General features: G+C 39.7%; 1 protein-coding gene across 1 annotated transcript in view; it reads left to right on the top strand.

Moving 5' to 3' along the window:
• LOC149461422 (UDP-N-acetylglucosamine transferase subunit ALG13-like) overlaps positions 1-21296 on the top strand; it is a 180923-nt gene that overhangs the window by 87878 nt on the left and 71749 nt on the right. Inside the window, exons 12-17 of the mRNA XM_089678257.1 lie at positions 382-509; positions 1947-1999; positions 2075-2157; positions 2801-2914; positions 6325-6481; positions 8253-8379. Coding sequence (XP_089534383.1) covers positions 382-509; positions 1947-1999; positions 2075-2157; positions 2801-2914; positions 6325-6481; positions 8253-8379 — 662 coding nt within the window. The remainder of the gene's footprint in view (positions 1-381; positions 510-1946; positions 2000-2074; positions 2158-2800; positions 2915-6324; positions 6482-8252; positions 8380-21296) is intronic.

Below are 21296 nucleotides of genomic sequence, written 5' to 3'. Positions count from 1 at the left end.
AGTGGTTAAACATTTCCCTTAAGAGGGCTGGACTGGCGTCTCAGTTGCCAGCTCATCCATATTTATTCATGTTCAGGTACACATGTTCATTTGATAATAAAAATAAAATTATAGTTCGAATAGCCATCAAAACTCATTTCATTTTTTATATGCCAGTAACTAAATGAGGTGATTCAGTAATTCTGCTTATGGGGTTTTTGGTTTTCTAGAAGATTTTTATGGATTCATCCGAACACCGCATGTTGTAGCTGTGCCCATATGTGTTTTAGGTTTCTCATTTATCTACTACAGATCATGTGGTTTGCACTCATGGTGCATAAACTCCACATTAATATCAGTGAACTTTTGATGACTGAAATTTTATTTTTTTTTTTCCCCCAGGCACATTGTCCCACTAGCTCATTTAAAACCAGTGACCCAGGTGATTCCAGTCCCTGCCTGGAATTCATCCACTAACAGGAAAAGTGCAAACTACCAGAAAATACCTGCAGGTTACAACAGTGACCTAGGTTTGTGCTTTTGTTTGTGTGTGTTTTCTCATCTGCACGCATGTTTTTACTTGAATTGAGTAAAGAGAAATTCTATTATAAAATGTAAAATTTGGATCAATCCATTTATAACCTGCAGTCTGTTTTGGTTTACAAAGCCAAACACCCTTTCTTCAAGCTTCCAAACCTTTAGGTATTTGTCAAAAATTGATCTTTCTCCATCTAAAATTGGAGCTTTTGGTTACACGTATAAGTATAGACACAGATTTAGGTAAACTGTATTACAGGTTTTTTCCTTCTCTCTTCACTTCTCATGCCTTCCCTACAGCCTTTGTATACCTACGTGTATGCTGGGGGAGGATTATAAGGATTATAAGACACACTGGGCCTAAACACTGCTTTTAGGCCTGTTTCACATGGGCTTTAGCTTGTATAAGAGAAGTATGAACAGCAAGCTTTGGCAAAGCATTCACAGAGCTTTCCGCAAGCTTTGAAGCTTTTAAAGTAAAATTCAACTCCAGTTTGTAAATGTTGAATACAGATCCTAATGGGAGTGCTGATTGCCACTTTAAAAAAAGCTAACAGGCTTCAGAAGGCTTTCAACAAGCTTCAAGAAGTCGTGAAGCCTACTAGCAGCTTGTTTAAAGTAGCAATCAGTGCTTCTTTTAGGATCTGTGTTCAGTGTTTAAACTCTAGTTGAATGATACTTTAGAAGCTCAACAAAGCGTGATGAAAGATCTGCAAATGCTTTGTCAAAGCATGTTGCTCAGACTGCTTTTGTATAAGCTGAAGCCCATGTGAAACAGGGTTTTTGTTTGTTTTTTTGTCCCAGTCTGTAAAAGCACCTTTTATGTTAGCCTATGTATCCTTGCACACATAGGCATTACAGACCTATTAGAAGAGGAGCATTTACAAGCTGAAGAAAACACCAGTTAAAAGCATACAATTGATATTTTGACCAATGGAATACATTAATGTGCAAACACTTGATGCTCCTGCATGCATGTGCAATACATGGCTTTAGGCATATTTATAAGCTGCTTTTCTAATGCAAGTTTTGTCATTCAGAGGAGCAAAGCAAACATTCTGTGTGCATGAGGCCTTATTGTGAAGATAAAAACCTGGCAGGAGTACCTACCTCTAAATCGTGCTTGTAAGAAGGTGTAAACCTTTTCTGTTTAAAGTGCTTTGTGAATCCTGTTAAAATTCATCTTTTGTTAAATGTGCAAATATTGTAAAAACTACTAAGCTGTTATTGAAAATGTATTCTACCCAAGAGGAAAATGTGTGTATGTGACCAGTAATTTTGATTGCTAAATAGAGAACAATTAAGGTAAGAAAAGATCCACTGCTTTGAATTTTTAGATTTTTACATGCTGGACATTTTTTAAATTATGTTCAGACCTGAAAACCATATTTGTAACTGGAAGAAAACTTATTTTATGCTATACTTTATAGAGCTTGATCTGAAATCTCGGAAAAGACTATTCAAAAAAGTACGTAGAAAAGAGGTCTGTACAAATTTGAATGTAGCTATGATGCCAAACCAAACACACAAATTTTCTATCTGATTGCCTAATTTGCAGGCTTCGGCAAATATAACTTCTTATGAACACTTCCAACCTCTCCAATCTCCGCGCCGTCAAAGCCGAGGATTTGGCATACCAAAGTAGGTCTTAATGAGTTAATGTTTCATTTGGTAAAGAGAAGGTTATTTCCCATATGTTGGTGTAGTAAATGTGTACATATACTAGTATTTTAAAAAAGTACAAATTTCTGTAAGGGTTTTTATTGCCTTCATTCTACTGTTATTTTAAAAGTTTTTCTGTAAGATTGTGAACCCTTTTTGGAGTTTTCACTTGCCTTCTGTCACACAGGAAGTAAGATAAGTGGTCTATCCTGGAAGAATAGGGGGATGAACGTCAATATAAACCTGATGAAGGCTCTAACCCTTCCTTATTCTGTCAAAATCCTAAATTAAATTGTTCACGAAGGTTCAGATGTAATTTTTAATGCACATGCAGTGAAACTGAATAATAACTTTTTAATAGTTGCATTATAGCAGTTTTAGTGGCATGGATTTTTCAAAAAGCTGAATTCTAAACTACTGGACTGCCTTTTTTTTCCTTCATAATTGGCTTCCAGAGAGTGCAGAGACATGCAGTTGTGTTTTTTTTTAATGACCCACATTAATATAGATACAGTACTGTACTTGTTGAACCTGTTGCATGTTTTTTTGGTTTGTACTAGAGTGAATTTGCATTAATGTAGCTTGTGTACATATGCATTTTACGATATTTCTCATATTCAAGGTCTTCACCTCGATATATTAACAGACATGCCATAATAAGCCCAGAGATTCCTTTTTACCACAATCCAGGGAAGAGGTGCTACCAGAGCTTTGATAATTATACCTATCGGACCCGGTAAGCATGTATAAAGTATTTATAAATTCTTCAGTTCTCACACATAGAGCACGCACAAACCTAATCCCAGTTAGCTTGGGTTCAACAAGGAAAACTTCAACAACCGTGATCGAGCAAGTTACTATATTTTTGCGTATTCAATTGCAATTTATCATGCAGTAGAAATTATTTGATTTGTATGTTCATGTTTTTGAAAAGTAATAGGAAAAAAAAAAAATTTAGGACCTTCAAAATGCCAGTATAGGATAATCAAAATTTGTTTTGCGCAAGATTTGACACTTTTTCATGCGGGTAACCGTATATAAGCTTACGTAAAGTATGTACCACCTAATAAAAGCTAAGTTTTGATTATGTTGCAGGTCACCAGTTTCACTTGACATGTGGAAATTAATAACCTGTACTCTCTAATTGTTTTAATGTTTTCCAAACCATTTGTGCTTCTAAAAGCTTTTTGGTCTGTTTTTATACAGCTTTGTTACCCTTTTTCTAAAATGATATGCAGTCATAAAATTCCTCTACCAAGCAAAAATACCCCCCTGAAGCTGTCAAAAGTACCCTCTGTGGTACAAATTTGCTTGAGGAGAACTTGTGGCTCTAAAACTAGTCCCAGACAACTACAGAGAGCAAATAGCTTTTCCTATACGGGTTGGCACAAAGTTTACAAGCCAATGTGTGATAAAAAGGTCTTCTGATTCAATAATTGCTCTTTATCACGTCATGCAGGAGTATATTTTATAAGTGTTGCAAAAAAGATTTAAAAACAAGTTTAGTCCAAACCATTTGCTTGTGTCCAGTCTGCAAATCTAAAACTTCACCTGCTGTAGCAGTATAATGGCAGGATTATTACCTTTTTTATTAGTACAAATTTGTCTCGGCACATAGTGAAGAATTCAGTAAAGCTGCTGTGTCACTTTTCTGGTGTTAATCCCTCTTTTGTAAAGTACTGCGCCAAATTCTTGAAGCATCTGGACACTTGATTCTGACAGTGACCAAATTTGGGTAGTTCTAAAATATGCCACTTTTACATTGTGCCGCAATGAATGCACTAAATTCAAAATAAAATATCGACTATTCATACAACCCCTGGCAAAAAGTATGGAATCACCACTGTCTTGGAAAATGTTCATTTAACTGTGTAGAAAAAGACATGCCTCAAAACTATTTTCATTTAACATTGCAACCTTCTGGCTTTTTAGAAAACATAAAAAAAGAAAACTAGTCAATTGCAATTATTTTTGAAGATCGAGCAGAGGAAAAAAAAATATGGCATCACTCAATGCTGAGGAAAATACTATGGAATCACTATGTACTTTGCAGTTAGTCTGCAGTTAAAAAGAGTGCTTGCACACCGGATGAGCTGTTGCACCAAGCTGATTGACACGAATCATGGCTCCAACATGAGAGATGTCAGTTGAAACAAAGGCGGACTATAAAACGTGTTCAAGAAGGTAAATCCTCACGGAATGTTGCAAAAGATGTTGGTTGTTCCCAGTCATCTGTCTAAAATCTGGACCAAGTACAAATCAAACGGGAAAGCTGTAAAAGAAGCGTACTGGTAGACCAAGGAGGACATCAAAGCGTCAAGATGGAAAACGTAAAACAATATGCCTTGAAAACAGAAAATGCAGAACAAAACAAATGGGCAGAAACTGGAGTCAATGTCTGTGACCAAACTGTAAGACATCGCTTAAAGGAAATGGGATTTACATACAGAAAAGCCAAATGAAAACCATCATTAACACCTAAACAGAAAAAAACAAGGCTACAGTGGGCTAAAGAAAAGCAATCGTGGATTGTGAATGAAGATGATATTCGGTGATGAATCGTGAATCTGCATTGGGGAGGGTGGTGATGCTGGAACTTTTGTTTGCCGTTCCAATGAAATGTATAAAGACAACTGCCTGAAGAAAACATGCAAATTTCCACAATCATTGATATGGGATTGCATGTCAGGTAAAGGTACAGGGGAGATGACCGTCATTAAATCTTCAATAAATGCACAAGTTTATATTGAGATTTTAGATACTTTAATTTCATAATTTGAAAAGAATGTTTGGTGATGCTGACATGTTCTCAGGATGATAATGCATCTTGCTATATGGCAAAAGCCATGAAAACTTTCCTTCAAGAAAGACCTATGTCAATGGCATAGCCTGCAAGTAGTCCGGACCTCAATACAATTGAAAATCTATGGTGGAAATTAAAGAAAATAGTCCAGGACAAGGCTCCAACCTGCAAAGCTGGTCTGGCAACTGCAAAAAGAGAAAGTTGGAGCTGGATTGATAAAGAATACATTTTTTCGATAGTTAAATCCATGCCTCAGAGTTTTCAAGCTGTTATAAAATCCAGAGATGGTGGAACAAAGTACTAGCGGTGTACTTTTTTTTTTTTTTTTTTTTTGATTCCAGAATAATTTTCCTCATAGTTGAGTAATTCCATATTTAAGTGTTTCTTAAAGCCAGAAGGATGGACTGTTAAATTGAAATTGGTTTTGAGGTGTGTCTGTGATTAGTTTTTGTTTCTACATATTTAAACCATTGAATGAACATTTTCAAGAGAAGTGATTCCATACCTTTTGCCAGGGGTTGTATTTTATGAAAGTGGTGCCAATTAAAATAAACTTGTGGCATAGAGAATGAGAAACTGGTGAAGACAAATTTTGTTAAAGTGGCTTGTGTGCATTCTAAAAGTGTCAGCAGATGTGCCAAAATAAAGTACATTTTCTAGACTGGTAAATTTGTGGGGGTTTTTGGTTTGGGTTTTTTTTTGGTGCATGCTGCACCACTTTTAAAACACACGAAAAACCCGTTTGCCAAATATGTCTGTCAGCATTTCATGAATTTCAGGGATTGTTAGCATGCAGACTGCTAGTGTTTTGTGTTTTTGTTTTTTTTTGTTTTTTGTGAGATCACATTGCTTACAAAAGTGGGTGGAACATCAATGTTTGTTATACTAAAGTATACATGGTGTTGTGATCTTTAAGTCTCACCCTCTCCATGGAGCGGTTTTCCATTAAACATAATTGTTTTGCTGATTCTTTCATAGCACAGTGCTACTTTGCCAGAGTTACCATTCCAATTTGTTTAAGATTAAAATTACAATTACATTTTACTTAATGGCTCAGATTTTAGCAATTCAGCTGTAACAAGCAAACCTAATATGCTATGCAAACTCCTCTTCATGGTGAGGAAGAGGTGTTGACTTCTGTAATTTAATGGCTTTAAACTTGCTGCGTATCACTGTACTAATAAAATCAGAAAGGCCTTTCCAGAATCTGAATTTCTCTAGTTTGCCCAGAAGAGTTGGCAGTATCTCCTTGGAGTAGAGGAGTGCAGACACTGAATTGAGTATTCATACACAGGACTTTCTTACCTCCTCCTTTTTTTTTTTTTTTTTTTTTTTTTTAACAGGTCATATACACGAAGCCGCAGGCAGATGCCTTGTGTAAATAAAGAATGCCAGTTTGGCTATGTATCTGACAGAGATGAAGAACAGCGAGGCTTGGAAGACACTATAACTTATTATGAGATTGAGGAAGGAGATGATGCTAACTTCCCAACTTTGCCTGTAGGTGTCAACATACAGCTAGAAATTGAAGTTAAGGAATTTTGTTTTTCTGAATCCAGTGTTAAGTTTTAATAGACAGTGCAACCTAAACTAAGCAACCTAAACTGATATTTGTTTGGGCAGATGCTTACTTATTGCCACTCACTGAATTCATATACACAAGCTTTCTGTAAAGCCGCTTCATTATATTGGTTGTTGGCATGAATCCTGACATTCAACACCCTAGCTGCTTCTGTTGAAATGTATTTTCAGTAGCCACAGATATGCAGCAATACCCCCCCCCCCCCCAATCCCTCAACAAATCTCCGGTGCTTATCTAGTGAGTGCTGGTATGTTGGTTGATTTTTAAAATGTTTATTTTATTAAATCCTTTAATTTAAGATCCACATAGCACACTGGCAAGAGGAAAATCTGATTTCCTAGAAAAACATACCAGTGAGGTTTTTGGTCTCTCAGGACCCTTTTAAACTGAAAGTCAAGGGAAAGGGGGCCCTGGGAGATGAAAAACCTCAGTAGTATCCTCTGTTAAAAGGGCAATTTTCCTTTTGCCACAATATAGCAAATGATAATCCCTGGTAATTGCATATATTATCCCTTCACTAATTCAATATATACAGTATATATCACTATATGGCACTGAATTGGCTAGTGTTTGGAAATCTAACAGCCTAGAAATGCTCTTTAATGGGGAGCTACAATGGGTTTGGAGTGTTGGTTAAGTTTTTATAGACTGACAATTTGGACTTTTATTTTTATTCTTTCATAAATATTTAATATATGTCCCCTGGTAATTGCATTGTATCCCGTAAAGAGATAATAAACCCAAAAGTAAACATTTATTTGATTGTGGCTAACAAACTCTTGGATGTGGTGGCTACATTGGGTTTCTTTTTTAGGCTTGCTTTCTTCTTTTTTTTTTTTTTTTTTTTTTTCACCTGGTGATCTAGCTAATGCATCTGTTTTTCAACAGGACAAGCTGTCATGCAGATGTAGCCATTAGAAGGCTGGGGCAAACAATTTACCACTGACAGCGATGCTTATAATGATCAGCTTTTATATTTTTTTAATGCAGAATCTCTAGCAACAAAACTGTAACTGCCTTAAAACTGTAACTGCCCTTTTTAAAGGGGAGCTACAATGGGATAGTGTGTGTTTTTTATTTATTTATTTTTTATTTATTTTTTCAATTTTATGTTTTTATAAATATTTGCATACATACAGAACAACATTATGCCAGGTTCTCTTACAACAGAAATCTGCTCAGAGCCTGTGATTAGTTTCATTGAGGCCTGTTGTATGATGGATGGTATCCCCAGCAAACCAAGTTTAAGTCTGCCCTGCTATGTTGCCTTTAAGTGGCTGAGCCTTTAAGAAAAGGTTTACTAAATGCTTATGCGGCACATCTTAGATCCTAGAATCCAAGGTGATGCCAGGGTTGCTAATTACTCTGCCACTCTGTAGACCAGGTTTTATCAACCAGGGGTCCATGGAATGCTAGGGTTCCTCCAAGATGTTGCTTTGGGGTTCCTTGAAAGATGAGCAGTTTCTTCCTCTAAGTTACCTCTGACATCTTTTTAAAAATTTGGATGTATTTTTTCCACTGACAACCATGTAAGGTGTATTTTCCCACAGACCACCAGTGTAAGATGGCCCTACTCCCAGTCACCACCAAAGTAAAGGAACCCCTTTTCACTGACCATCAATTTAAGGGGACACTTGACTGGGTGTTTGAGTATAATTGAGATTAGAATTTTTTTTTTTCTTTTTCTAGAATCAAACTAGTACAATAGTTCCTGCTACAGGTTTTTGGGTTGCAAGGAGCAGTCCTAACCCTATTGGCCATGGCAAACCAAATCTGAATTCGTCTGAAGATGAGATTGATGAGCCGAGTGACAATGGTAAAGCCATTATACAAAACTATCTTGATAAGTTGTTTAAAAGGATATTGTCTGTGCTACAGTAAATAGATTTGGATTTTATTCTTAATCTGTGCCGTTTTGTTGAGAGTTTGGATGGTGTATCCAAATGCCTTAAATCTTTGCACAGACTTTGTATTAAAACATCACCATTAGGTCCTTTTTCTTGCTGTGCGTTTGTACAATAACCTCATTTATTTCTATAAATGCGCCATACTTCTAGCGGCCTTCAGCTATTCAGAAGAATGTGACTCCCAATATAGGAATTAATGGGGCTGCTATACACATGCAGAGAGAGGACTGGGCGGGGGACATCTTGATTACAAAGTTTTGTTGTGCAGCACTTGGGGGGGGGGGGGAGTGAAGGGGGCTACAGAAAGTGGTTGACCAGGTGGCTGCATTAGGAGGGTGGGGCATTAAAGGACAACTGTACCAAAGAAGGCTGCTCAAAGCTTTATACATGTTTTCCTGTTCTGATGCTTTTAGTGGTGTTGGCAAGAAACTATTGCACAAAACTTGTGTACAAGGCCTAATGTTTTCATTAAACCTTGCCTATTACATTATCTCACACAATAGACCATATGTATCGATCTTGTACAGGACACAGGCTTGGCTATATTCATAGACCTAACATATAGGCTGCTACCTTTTAGGTGATTGGATGCTGGCAAAGCCCTCAGTCCGCCTTTCCCTCTTGGTCGTACCCCTATTACCCTACCCAACTTTGTGAAACCTGTTTTTTGCTAGTGTCTTTTTAGGTGATGGAGGACATCATAATTAATAAATAAAATAAACAATGTGCGCGCTATCAAAACTTGTGAATAAGCTAATAAAATAGAGCTGCTGCAATAACACTTAAAAGGTGATCCCACACTTAAAACATAAAAACATACATAAATAGTGTTGTGCTAACTCATATAAACATAATAGTCCATAAATAGATTCAAATGTGATAGTTCAATCAAAATCTGAAATATAAAATCTAAATATGAAGTGCTTGAATGGTGAAAAATCAATACGATGTACTCCGGATAAAATGAAGTCTAGTTAAAAAAAAACAAAACAGTGCTTCACTTTGACTTGCTGTTCCTCCACCTAAAAATATATATGGATGTCCGCTCACCTCCTACCATGGACCCATAAAAATTAATACAGGTCAACCAAGCATGGTAATTCCAAAAAGATGCCCTAGATGGCAGCAGAGAACTGATGACAGGCACCCCTTCAATGACCATATAAACAGGACTCTTCTCAGCTTAGCTCCACATATAGAAAGAACAGAGGACATCTCCCATAGTGTAATACTGTTTAATTTCACAGAAAAAAGTTCGAGTGTCACTCACATGATAGAAGCAGTAACAGTTCGATTTGTAATTTAAAACACTCCGTAAAAAGCTGGCAATGTTGATAGGCTCTGTGACGATCGCGACGTCAGACCCCCGCCCTTCTCACCAAACTCATGACCCAAGGACTAGCCAATCTAAAACCGCGATGTCACATGCGTAACAATGCCACTCCCAGCTGCACCCTGCACAACAATTTTCCAGCTCACTGGACCACAAATCGATGTACCGGCAGCCTGAGCTCAATTGTTACTGGGTCAGGTTAATTACGCAATTAACCCGCCACACTGCCACCTCCTCTTTTATTGTACAGAGAAAGAGGAAACTGCAATATCAGCAATAACACTAGGATGGTTGAAATAATAGTCTGTGTACCACTGTCACCGCAGACAGGTTATACAGAGGGTTAAACACACACACAGCGCTCTTCAGCAGCAGAAATTCTTAAGTTGCATTAAAGAGCTTTAGAAACAGTTCAACACTTTCAGAAAGTAAGATTTATTACTAAAAGGTCAAAAGGGTGCAATAAAAATATTTACAGAAAAAAGATTACACACACACACACACACACACACAGAACAAAGTACTTGCCAATCAGCCTTGGTTTAAGCAGTTTCAAGTCTTATGAGCTCAAAAAGGATTTCTGGTCTCTCTCTGTTTCGATGTTACAGCGAGACTCTGCTTTCTCTCTCGCACACCAAGCTTAACAGCCTTTTTCTAGCAAATCCCAGCAGGGTGTCTGTTGGGAGTGTAGCAAACTTGCTCATCAGAGATGGACGCAGAGTTCCCCTTTTTTTATTAGAAGTATTCCTCAATCCTTTATTCCCTACCCCCTCCCTTCCTGAGAGGCACAGGGACAGATGTGTAAGTGTTAAAAGTTGCTGGCAGGCTGGAGCAGCAGGGGGCCCAGCACTACAAAGCCCCCCATAGAGACAGCAGACTCTCTGTCCCAAGGCCTGTGTAAACTCACACCTCCTAACCAAGATAAGGTAGTTTTTTCCCTGGACTGGAAAGAAGTTGGAACCTCATAAACCCTACCAGCCAGGTGACAGAAGTTAAATGAACATTCCTCAGGTCAGCTGTCACCTATGTTTCATATCATGGATTATGACGCGGTCAGTTTTAATGCAGAGTCCATCTGACGATCCCACCCAAAACAGGGTGTTGGCCAGTACTCAGAGCCACCCCCCCTGCAGGGGGACTTGAAAAGACAGGCTGGCAAGCCTAAAAAGTTAAGCTAAACTCATCTCCCAATTTTAACATCGTAACAGCAGGAGATCAAAGACCCTTCGCTCTGCAACTTGGATCTGCTTACCTTAAGGCTGAACATGGCAAGTAACTTAACCTTTTAACTTCTCCCTGTTATCTCTTTGCTGTGCTGTGCTGTTTTCTATGTATATATAAATATATATCTTAGTTGCATCGTTTTTCTGTAAATATTTTATTGCACCTGTTTAACACTTTCAGAAAGAGAAAGATTTATTACTAAAAGAGTCAAACTGTTTCTAAAGCGCTTAATTGCAATTTACGAATCCCTGCCTTCTGAAGAGACGCTACTGTGTTTGTTTAATCCTCTGCCCAATCGACCTGCGGTGACCGTATTGGACAGGCGACTTTTCAACCATTACAGTGTATATTTGATAAAGAGAGTTTCCCCTTTCTCTGTGCAAAAAGTGGTGGTGGCAGTAGAGGGTTAGTTGCGTAATTAACCCGACCCAGTAACAAGCGCATTCAGGTTGACGGTGCGTCGATTGCGTTCCATTAGCTGGACGATTGTTGTGCAGGGCATTGTTATGCACGTCACATCGCGGTTTTAGATCGGCCGATCCTTCGGTCACGAGTTTGGTGAGAAGTTCTGGGGTCTGACGCCGCGGGCGTGACGTATTGGTGGTCGCCGTCGTGCGATCGTCTCATGTTGAGGGTGGCGATCGTGCGATCCGTGACAGAGAGTAGTAACCAATTGTCTCCTTTTGGGGAGGGGGTGTTGGGAGGAGACCTAAGTACAACCAGAATCTCTCGTAGCTTATATTTTGGCTCATAACTTTTCTTGGGTACATTTGCCGGCTTGGGCACTAGTATATTAATACACAGCCGCATCTGCAGAATGGTAGGGATGAAACATGAAATATGCACTTGAATGGTTCAAGAGATCTACTTTTCTGCTTTCCTATGTATGCCAGCTAAGGGGTGTCACTTACCAGGAGAATGGCCTCAAACTGAGCCTTCCGAATATAGGCTCCATGTTTTGGTAATTATGTCCATAAGTGAAGATATCAACTTATATGAAAAGTGAGTTTTTAAAAGTTAAGTCTGTTTTTACGAACCCTTGGAAGGTCTTTTGAAGTTCAGTGAGGGACTTTTACGATGTGCCAGATTGCATAGTTTCTTCGCACGACACCCAGCTTGTGAGGGTTTATAGCTCGGAGCTTCCTGCTGTGCTTTGGCCACCTGTGACACTTCTCATCACTCAGGCCACATGTCACTGTGGATGAGCAGAGAAGGAGTGGGATGAGGAAAGATATATTTGTACAAGGTGGACGATCCTTTGCCAAGATGGAGGTTGGAGCAAAATGGTTGAACTGCGTCCATCTCTGTGGGTACGATTGCTACAGGCTCCACCCCATTCGTTACGCCACCAGCCACATGGCTTCGTCAGTTTTTAGAAGAGGTAGACCTGGAAGAATCCCCAAAGGCAGTGCTAGATAGTCGCAAAAGATTTCTCACCCCCAGGCTCCAATACACCTTATGCTATTGCCTCACACAATATGCTTACCAATGTAGGTAAGGTATGCTTGCTTCTGGTGTGTGCAAAAGCCTTGGCAAAGTCGCACTTTATTCTAATCTGTCTCGTCATGCCCGCCTGAGTACTAAGACTTTCAAAGTTGAAGACATTTCCTATGCGGGGAAGAACAGAATAAGCAATTAATGATTTTTTTTTTTTCCAAAAAAGGGCTTTTTAATCCCATAGGAAATCCAGGGGGAGCATAAACACAACAAGTTTACACCAAAGCCTTTTGCACAGTGAAGGGGCTCCCTCGCTGCTAAGCACATCTGCTAAAATTTTCATTCCTCTGGGTCACAGGCAACCCAGACCTATGGGTTTAATTGATGGTTTTAAAGGTGTACAAAATATTTTAAAACTCAACCCCTTGTCATTGTAATCTTTTAAACCAACCAAAATCCACCCATGAGCAGTCATATTTAGACTGTCTTGGGCCATCTCTTGTTTTTCTGGTCCCTTTTGAGGACAAGCTCTCAACTGTCTTCAAACATCCAAATTACTATTTAGATTTTTCAGGGTTTAGATTGGGTAATCATCTTCAAAAGTCTCCCTTTCAGCTATCCTTTCATTTGTAAAACTTGGGCTTCACCCTAGACATGGCCCAGCCAAATGTTTGTTTGTTTTTTTTCTGGAAAACTAACTTCTCTCTAAGGCTTTAAGATCTAAAAGACCATCTTTCAGTGACATTCTCTGACTGTGTTGGACCTCATGGTTGCTTCATTTTGAGGCTGTTCCCTTCACTAATTTCCACTCAAGGCCCCACCAACTTCCTAATGCTTCACTCCAATCAAGCAAGGAACTCTCTAGCTTGATGGATTGCCAGTCTAGCCTTGGAAATGAGAATGTCTTTTCCCCACCTTCATGGATGGGTGAAAATATGCCAGTCTCACATGCTTGGGAGAAACAGACAGGCCCCTTAGAAAGAATTGGGAAATATATAGATGCATTACAAATATGGTATTTGTTACCTTCTTTCGTACAGGATACTTTGGACATACTACGGAAATTACAAACAATCAAAATTTGACCTGTGTAGCAGACTATACTTCTATCTCCTTTCTAAATTTAAGGATCTCTGTATCAGAAGGGTTAATTGTTACAAGCACCTTTCAGGAAAAGTACTGCTGCTATTACATTATTGAGAGCAGATAGTCCCTATTAAAGGGAATTCCAGTGGGTATATTTTTACGAATTCATCAAAATTGTACCGAAGAGAACGATTTCAATAATGGATCTACAAAGATGTATGGCAGATTTTGGAAGAGAGGCTACTCACATAAGGTGATTAGAAAAGAGAGCGAGAACTCATGGTCAAAGAGCAGAGATGGCTTAATCTGTCCCTCATCCCCTAATGCAATGGATGCTTCTCAAGAAGCCCCAGTAAGAATTATCACCAGGTTTGGATCACAATAGAAACAAGTGAGAGACAACCTGTCAAAACACTGGAATCTACTTACTAGATCTCAAGCTATTGCTGAGATAGTTGGTACTCGCCCTCAATTGGTAGCACGACGTGGCAAAATTTTACAAAATATGTTCATTCAGAATTCAGTAAATGACCGATTTAATACCTGGCTTAAAAGTACTCCCCTCCTTTAAAGGCATGTTTTCCTGTGGTGATTGTCAAATTTGTCAATTTATTGATAGGAAGGATGTGTTCGCCAATTTCAATCAATCTAAACAATATAAGATTTGGGACTTTGTGAACTGTTTGACAACACGCTTGGTCTATATGTTTGAATGTCCCTGCAATAAATATTATATTGGGAAGACCGAGCAACAGCTCCAGATACGCATTAATGAACACATCCGCAGTATCAAAAATATTAAGAGTAAAAACAGAGATGAAGATAGCCTGATAGTGATGCTTTTGCTGAATATCATTATGGAAATCCAGATGGTTTGAAGGTAACGGGAATGTTTCTATTTCATTTTTCAAAAAGATGTGGGGACTTTAACACTGTCCTTTTGCAGAAAGAAAAAATGTGGATTTATAGATTAGGTACCCTGGCTCCACAGGGCTTAACCACTTCCAGACCGGACACTTTTACCCCCTTGCTGACCAGGGCAATTTTCAGCTTTTAGCGCTATCACACTTTGAATGACAATTGCGCGGTCATGCAACACTGTACCCAAATGAATTTTTTACCATTTTTTTTAGATAGATAAAGCTTTATTTTGGTGGTATTTATTCACCACTGGGATTTGTATTTTTTTGCTATGTAAATGAAATGTCCAAAAACTTTTTTAAAAAGTGTTTTTTTAATAAAATTTTGCAAATAAATAATATTTCATCATAAATCTTAGCCAAAATTTATTCCGTTATCTTTTTAGTAAAAAAAAAAAAATCCAAATTAGTTTATAAGCAAAAATTATAATTTTTAAACATTTTTTTTTACATTTTTATTTTATTTTTTTATATTATTTTTTATTTTTATTTTTATTTTTTTAGATACTGTCACCCTAGCAGTACAGTGTCACCATGGTGACACTGTACTACTTGTGAGGGGTGATAAAGATTTTTTTTTTTTTTTACACTGATTGCTTTTACACCCATATAGGATGTAAAAGCAATCATTTCTCTTTCTCTCTGTGTGCATTCCTGCACTCATTGAGAAATACAGAGTGAGCTGTGATTGGTCACAGCTTGTCACATGGTACAAGGCTTTTGTGAATAGCCTTGTACCATGTGACCTCTGTGATCATTCACAGATTTCACACATAGTAAGCAATGATGTCAGAAGTGACATCTTGCTTACTACTTTGCATGTGATCACTGATTGGCCAATCAGTGATCACATGATCGGGACCTCGTACAGAGGTCCCGTCCGACGATCGGTGTTTCACTGTGTCCGGAGGACACAGCGTGCACCGGATCGCGGTGCTGCGCGCTCCCAGGGAGCGCGCACAAGCAGGGTGCGGGGAGGTCGTTTATAGACGGCCACCCGACCCTGCAGTGCCACCGTCCGGCCGTTTATATACAACGGCTGGTCGGGAAGTGGTTAAATACGGAATGTAATTTACAGGTCAGTTTTTTAATTATACTGACTGTCACGTGCGGTTTCTGCAGCCCTCCTTATATGAATGATGACATCTCCGTGTAGAAACATGTAGTATCTCACAGAAGTGAGTACACCTCACATTTTTGTAAATATTTTATTATCTTTTCATGTGACAATACTGAAGAAATGACACTTTGCTACAATGTAAAGTAGTGAGTGTACAGCTTGTATAACAGTGTAAATTTGCTGTCCCCTCAAGATAGCTCAACATACAGGCATAAATGTCTAAACCGCTGACAAGAAAAGTGAGTACACCCCTAAGTGAAAAAGTTCAAATTGGGCCCAAAGTGTCAATATTTTGGGTGGCCACCATTATTTTCCAGCACTACCTTAACCCTCTTGGGCATGGCGTTCACCAGAGCTTCACAGGTTACCACTGGAGTCCTCTTCCACTCCTCCATTATGACATCACAGAGCTGGTGGATGTTAGAGACCTTGCACGCCTCCACCTTCCATTTGAGGATGACCTAGATGTTCTCAATAGGGTTTAGGTCTGAAGACATGCTTGACCAGTCAATCACCTTTACCCTCAGCTTCTTTAGCAAGGCAGTGGTCATCTCGGAGGTGTGTTTGGGGTCGTTATGTTGGCATACTGCCCTGCGACCCAGTCTCCGAAGGGAGGGGGATCATGCTTTGCTTCAGTATGTCATAGTACATGTTTGCATTCATGGTTTCCTCCATGAACTGTAGCTCCCCAGTGCTGGCAGCACTCATGCAGCCCCAGACCATGACCCTCCCACCACCATGCTTGACTGTAGGCAAGACACACTTGTTTTTGTACTCCTCACTTGGTTGCTGCCACAAACGCTTGACACCATCTGAACCAAATAAGTTTTATCTTGGTATAATCAGACCACAGGACATAATTCCAGCAATTCATGTCCTTAGTCTGCTTGTCTTCAGCAAACTATTTGCAGGCTTTCTTGTGCATCAACTTTAGTAGAGGCTTCCTTCTGGGACGACAGCCATGCAGACCAATTTGGTGCAGTGTGCAGCGTATGGTCTGAGCACTGACAGGCTGACCCCCCCCACCCCTTCAACCTGGCAATGCTGGCAGCACTCATCTATTTCCCAAAGACAACCTCTGGATATGATGCTGAGCATGTGCACTCAACTTCTTTGGTCGACCATGGCGAGGCCTGTTCTGAGTGGAGCCTGTCCTGTTAAACCACTGTATGGTCTTGGCCACCGTGCTGCAGCTCAGTTTCAGGGTCTTGGCAATCTTTTTATAACATAGGCCATCTTTATGTAGAGCAACAATTCTTTTTTTCAAATCATCAGAGTTCTTTGCCATGAGGTTCCATGTTGAACTTGACCAGTGACCAGTATGAGAGAGTGAGAGCGATAACATCAAACTTAACACACCTGCTCCCCATTCACACCTCCTGAGACCTTGTAACACTGAGTCACATGACGCCCCTCAGGGAAAATGGCTAATTCGGCCCAATTTGGAAATTTGCATCTAGGGGTGTACTCACTTTTGTTAGCGGCTTAGACATTAATGGCTGTGTTGAGTTATTTTGAGGGGACAGCAAATTCACACTGTTATACAAGCTGTACACTCATACTTTACATTGTAGAAAAGTGTAATTTCTTCAGTGTTGTCACATGAAAAGATATAATAAAATATTTACAAAAATGTGAGGGGTGTACTCACTTCTGTGAGATACTGTATGATAACTCTGCTAAATGATCTAGCCTGTTATTTTTGAGAAGACTGCTAGATACAATCTACTTCTAGCAAGTGGGGAGTGGTAAGCTCCCCATCAACAGCAGCTCAGAGCAATAAAATGGGCTCTGCATTACTAAACATCTCTTCAGGGACACACGATCAGAGTGAAATCAGACAGTGCTATGGCATTGGCATTTATGAATGATCAGGGTGAACAAGGCATTGGGCAGCCTTGATGCAAGTCTGGTCGTCTCCTGAGTGAAAAAGCACAACAATCTCTGCTGCTCACATCCCAGAAGTGGACAATTGGAAGATGGATTTCCTAAGTCATCACCATCTGAATGGTCCCTTCAACCTCCTATGTCAGAAATGGGGGTCCTTTTTGATATGGATGTTCTGGCCTCCCGGTTCAGCAACAAGTTACCCCTGTTTGTGGCCAGGACCAAGGAACATCTAGCATAGGCACCAGATGCTCTGCTAATTTCATGGACTTGTTGCAGGTTAATATATACCTTTACTCCAGTGCAGACTCTTCCTTGACTGTTCTACAGAATAGAAGAACAGGAAATAATCGGCAATTTCATTGCACCAAACTGGCCCAGAAGAATCTGGTACACAGCCATACTCCAACTTCAAGAAGACGACCCTTGACTTCTTCCAAACAGGCCAGGCCTGCTCTCTCAAGCACCCCTGTACCTTACTGCTTCTTAATTACTGGCATGGCTTTTAAAGTCCCAGGTCTTGAAGGACAAGGGTACATATGATTCTGCCATTCCCACAATGCTCAAAGCCAGAAAAGCCAATATGGAAAAAAAAACTACTGTACCTGGAGATCTATTTTCACCTGCTGTGAACACTGGCACTTTCATCCCCAACTTGTTACTGCCTTGTTCTGGCTTCTTCTGCAGTCAGGACTTGGCTCTCTGGTATTTTCAAGTGACAGGTTTCAGCCTTGTCCATTCTATTCCAAAAATATTTTTTCCTTCGCTTTCGTTAAGACCTTTTTATTTAAGATGAAGTAATTTCAGGGAGTGATGTGGTAGGTGTTTCTTTTTAGGAGTTGTCCAACATGGGGTCTCTGACCATATTGAAGTAGTCTCCAATGAAGTGACCCTTGTGTTTAGACAGCAGTCTAAGGAGGTCTTTACAAAATCTCAACTGGTCAAAGTTTTCTGGTCAAAGATGCAGAAAAGTATGAGATCTTTCCTGAGAATCAATCTGCTGAAGTAAATTGGAGAGTATTCCGACCTACAGTCAACTCCCCACTCTTCTTCTTTTTTTTTTTTTTTTCGGCTGAAGCTAAGAAGACTATCAATTTTTTTCTTGCACAAAGATTATATCGCCATGTAGCTTGGTTGACTTTAATAAGTGCAGTCCTTTTGTACTGGTGGTTCAGGCTTCTAGCATTCAGAGATAAGTTTGAAAGCCATATTCTATGGGGAGAGGAAATGTGTATTAAGTCCGGAAGGGTGAGATTGAACATAGACAGGGAAACCCACTCGGAGGGTCTAATCTTTTTGTCACCACTCCCAAAGACCTCTACATACCAGGAGGAGAAAACTCTGGTTCACATCAATGCAGTTTGAGTTTTATCTGTTTTGCAGTGTGGTGCGTTTTTTGCATTTTTCATGTGCTTTTTTTGACAAGTTTGTTTTTTATGCATTTTTTTTGTTTTGGGCAAGCTTGGGCAGATTAAGAATGCAAAATGCATCAAAATGCACAACATGCTTTTTCTGCAAGTGTCCCCATTGAAGCCTATTGTGCTAACAACGCAACATTTTGCATTTTTAAAACCAGTCCCTGACCCTTTCCAAAAAATGTGGTGGCTCACAAAATTATAGATGTGAATGTGTCCCATAGGAAGCCATGTTAAATGGACTGTAGTGTGTTTCTGCAAAAAGCACTAAAAAAAAAAGCATTGGTGTGAACCAGACCAAAAATACTGGTGCTGGGTCAGTTTCTGAGGAGTAGACTCTGAAAGGTATTGGTAATGGGTATGGAGTCGCTGGAGAGTTAGTTGAAGAGTGTCCATGGGTGGGTTGAAAGGGTGAAGTGGAAAAAAAAAGTCTTATACATTCAAGCGTTATGGGCAGTTAGAATATAACTGCTGGGTATCCAGGGTTCGGAGGAATAGTCCAGAGCAGTACAGTGCAGGTCTGGACAACAAGAGCAGACCACTAAAAAAAAAAAATAAAATAAAAACATTTAAGGATGTGCCTCAGTAATCCAGCTTAGAGAGGTTAGGAGCAAAGACAGCTGTCAGGAGTTTCCTGGTGAAGTATCCTGGAGAGACCAGTCAGGTTTTCATTTGAAGCGAGGATGGTGAAGAGGGTGCTCATGCTGTTTCAGGTAGTATACGCCACTTAGTAGACACAAGCACCCTTCTAGGGTACAAGTTGTATAGGATTTATCATGGATTTTCCCAACCAAAATGATAGTGACTCACCATTTGTATACATCGGTATACAACTTGACAGCAGAGAAGGGTGTGCTCAGGATTGCAGCCTGCTTTGCTGCGATCATAATTTTTTTCTTTTATCATGGAAAAAAATTAATGTGGGCCAGTACATCACTGTGTACAGAGGCAGGCAGGTTTAGGTGGCTTATGAGCCCTCTTTATGGCCATCTCAAGATCAGTCAGATCAAGTAAGGACTGCATTAGTTGATGGAAGACAGGTCATGCAGGAACATCATAAAATTTCGGAATGTTCCTGAAACCGTGTCCCACTCAGACTCAACTGCTTTGCTCCAAGTCAGAAAGCTTCGATCTGAGTTCTTGTAGTTCATTGTCATGTTCAGCATGAGCCTCCTATAAGATCATTGTGTGCAGAAAACAGCTCCTTTTGTTTTCAATATGTAACACGCTGCTCATGATACTGAACAGCATGAGAGAGAGGAGACCACAGCTGAAAGGTCAGAATGGTGGGATCTGTCTTAGAAATAAAGGGGGTGACCCTGAATATGATCAGCCCCTCAAACTGTCTTTGCAAAATTTGTGTGTGTGTATATACCCAAACAAACCTCTGTGTAGATGGGTTGCTTATACACTGGCCGCCTTGCAATCAAGCAGTATGTATAAACTATGAGAGGGCAATAGGTTATACATACAAATTTAGAGTTTGAGGGAAAAGACAGTGAAGTAGAGTCTCTGAATGCCCAGACTACATGGGTAGCAGTGGCAAGATAGTGTGGGACTTGGTGTCATCTTTGTTCTACAAGGGGTGCCATTTGTACATGGACAACTTCTATACAAGCATACTACTTTTTAGACACTCAACCTTGGAATTGGCAGCTGTGGCACCATGTAACCTAATCGCCGGCGCTTCCCCCAGTGGCCGTAAACACTCGACTTAGAAAAGGAGGGGGTGGGGAGAGGCCTACTTGTGCAATGAAGAACTTCTCACAATTAAGTGGTAGGACAAACAGGATGTTTTCATCCTGTCTTTCATTCACACAGACACAACAGTCCAAATTTGCATGACATCTGGTGTTGTTGAAAAGCCTCGGTGTCCACGACTATACTCTTTAAATGGGAGGCGCAGATTTTGATGACCAAATGATGAAGCTGTACTTGGACACCTTTTTTGTACCAGCTTCTAACTCTGCGGGAAATTCATTATTTCAATTGGTTATATATAATGCTTTTGTGATTTACAAAACAGGAAGAAGTGGATCCTTCCTAAAATTTCAGCAATCATGGTCATTCTGTATTTAGAAGGTGCTGTGGCCCAAACCACAAATCCAGATACAGCGAGCAAGCTGCATGAGAGGCATTTTCCTGATGTCCTTCCTGGTACCCCGACCCAAAAGTCACCCCAAAGAAAATTTTGTATCTGTAGTAGACTCGATAAGTCAACGTTTTTTTTTTTTTTTCCGTCCCTCCTATCCTGGCCAACCTGTTCTCTGCATCAAGGACTGCTCTGTCGCTACCACAAACTAGTGGTAGTATAGGGTACAGCATGGCACAGTCTGGGGCACACAATTCTCGCACAAGGGATTCCAAAGACGTTAAATAGTCAGGAAACTCTCTCACATTTTGA

This window comes from Staurois parvus, unplaced genomic scaffold (assembly GCF_062004578.1).
Source record: "Staurois parvus isolate SC_StPar_1 unplaced genomic scaffold, SC_StPar_1.0 ptg000202l, whole genome shotgun sequence".
Classification (NCBI taxonomy): Eukaryota; Metazoa; Chordata; class Amphibia; order Anura; family Ranidae; genus Staurois; species Staurois parvus.
This window is presented reverse-complemented; position numbering and strand designations above follow the sequence as displayed.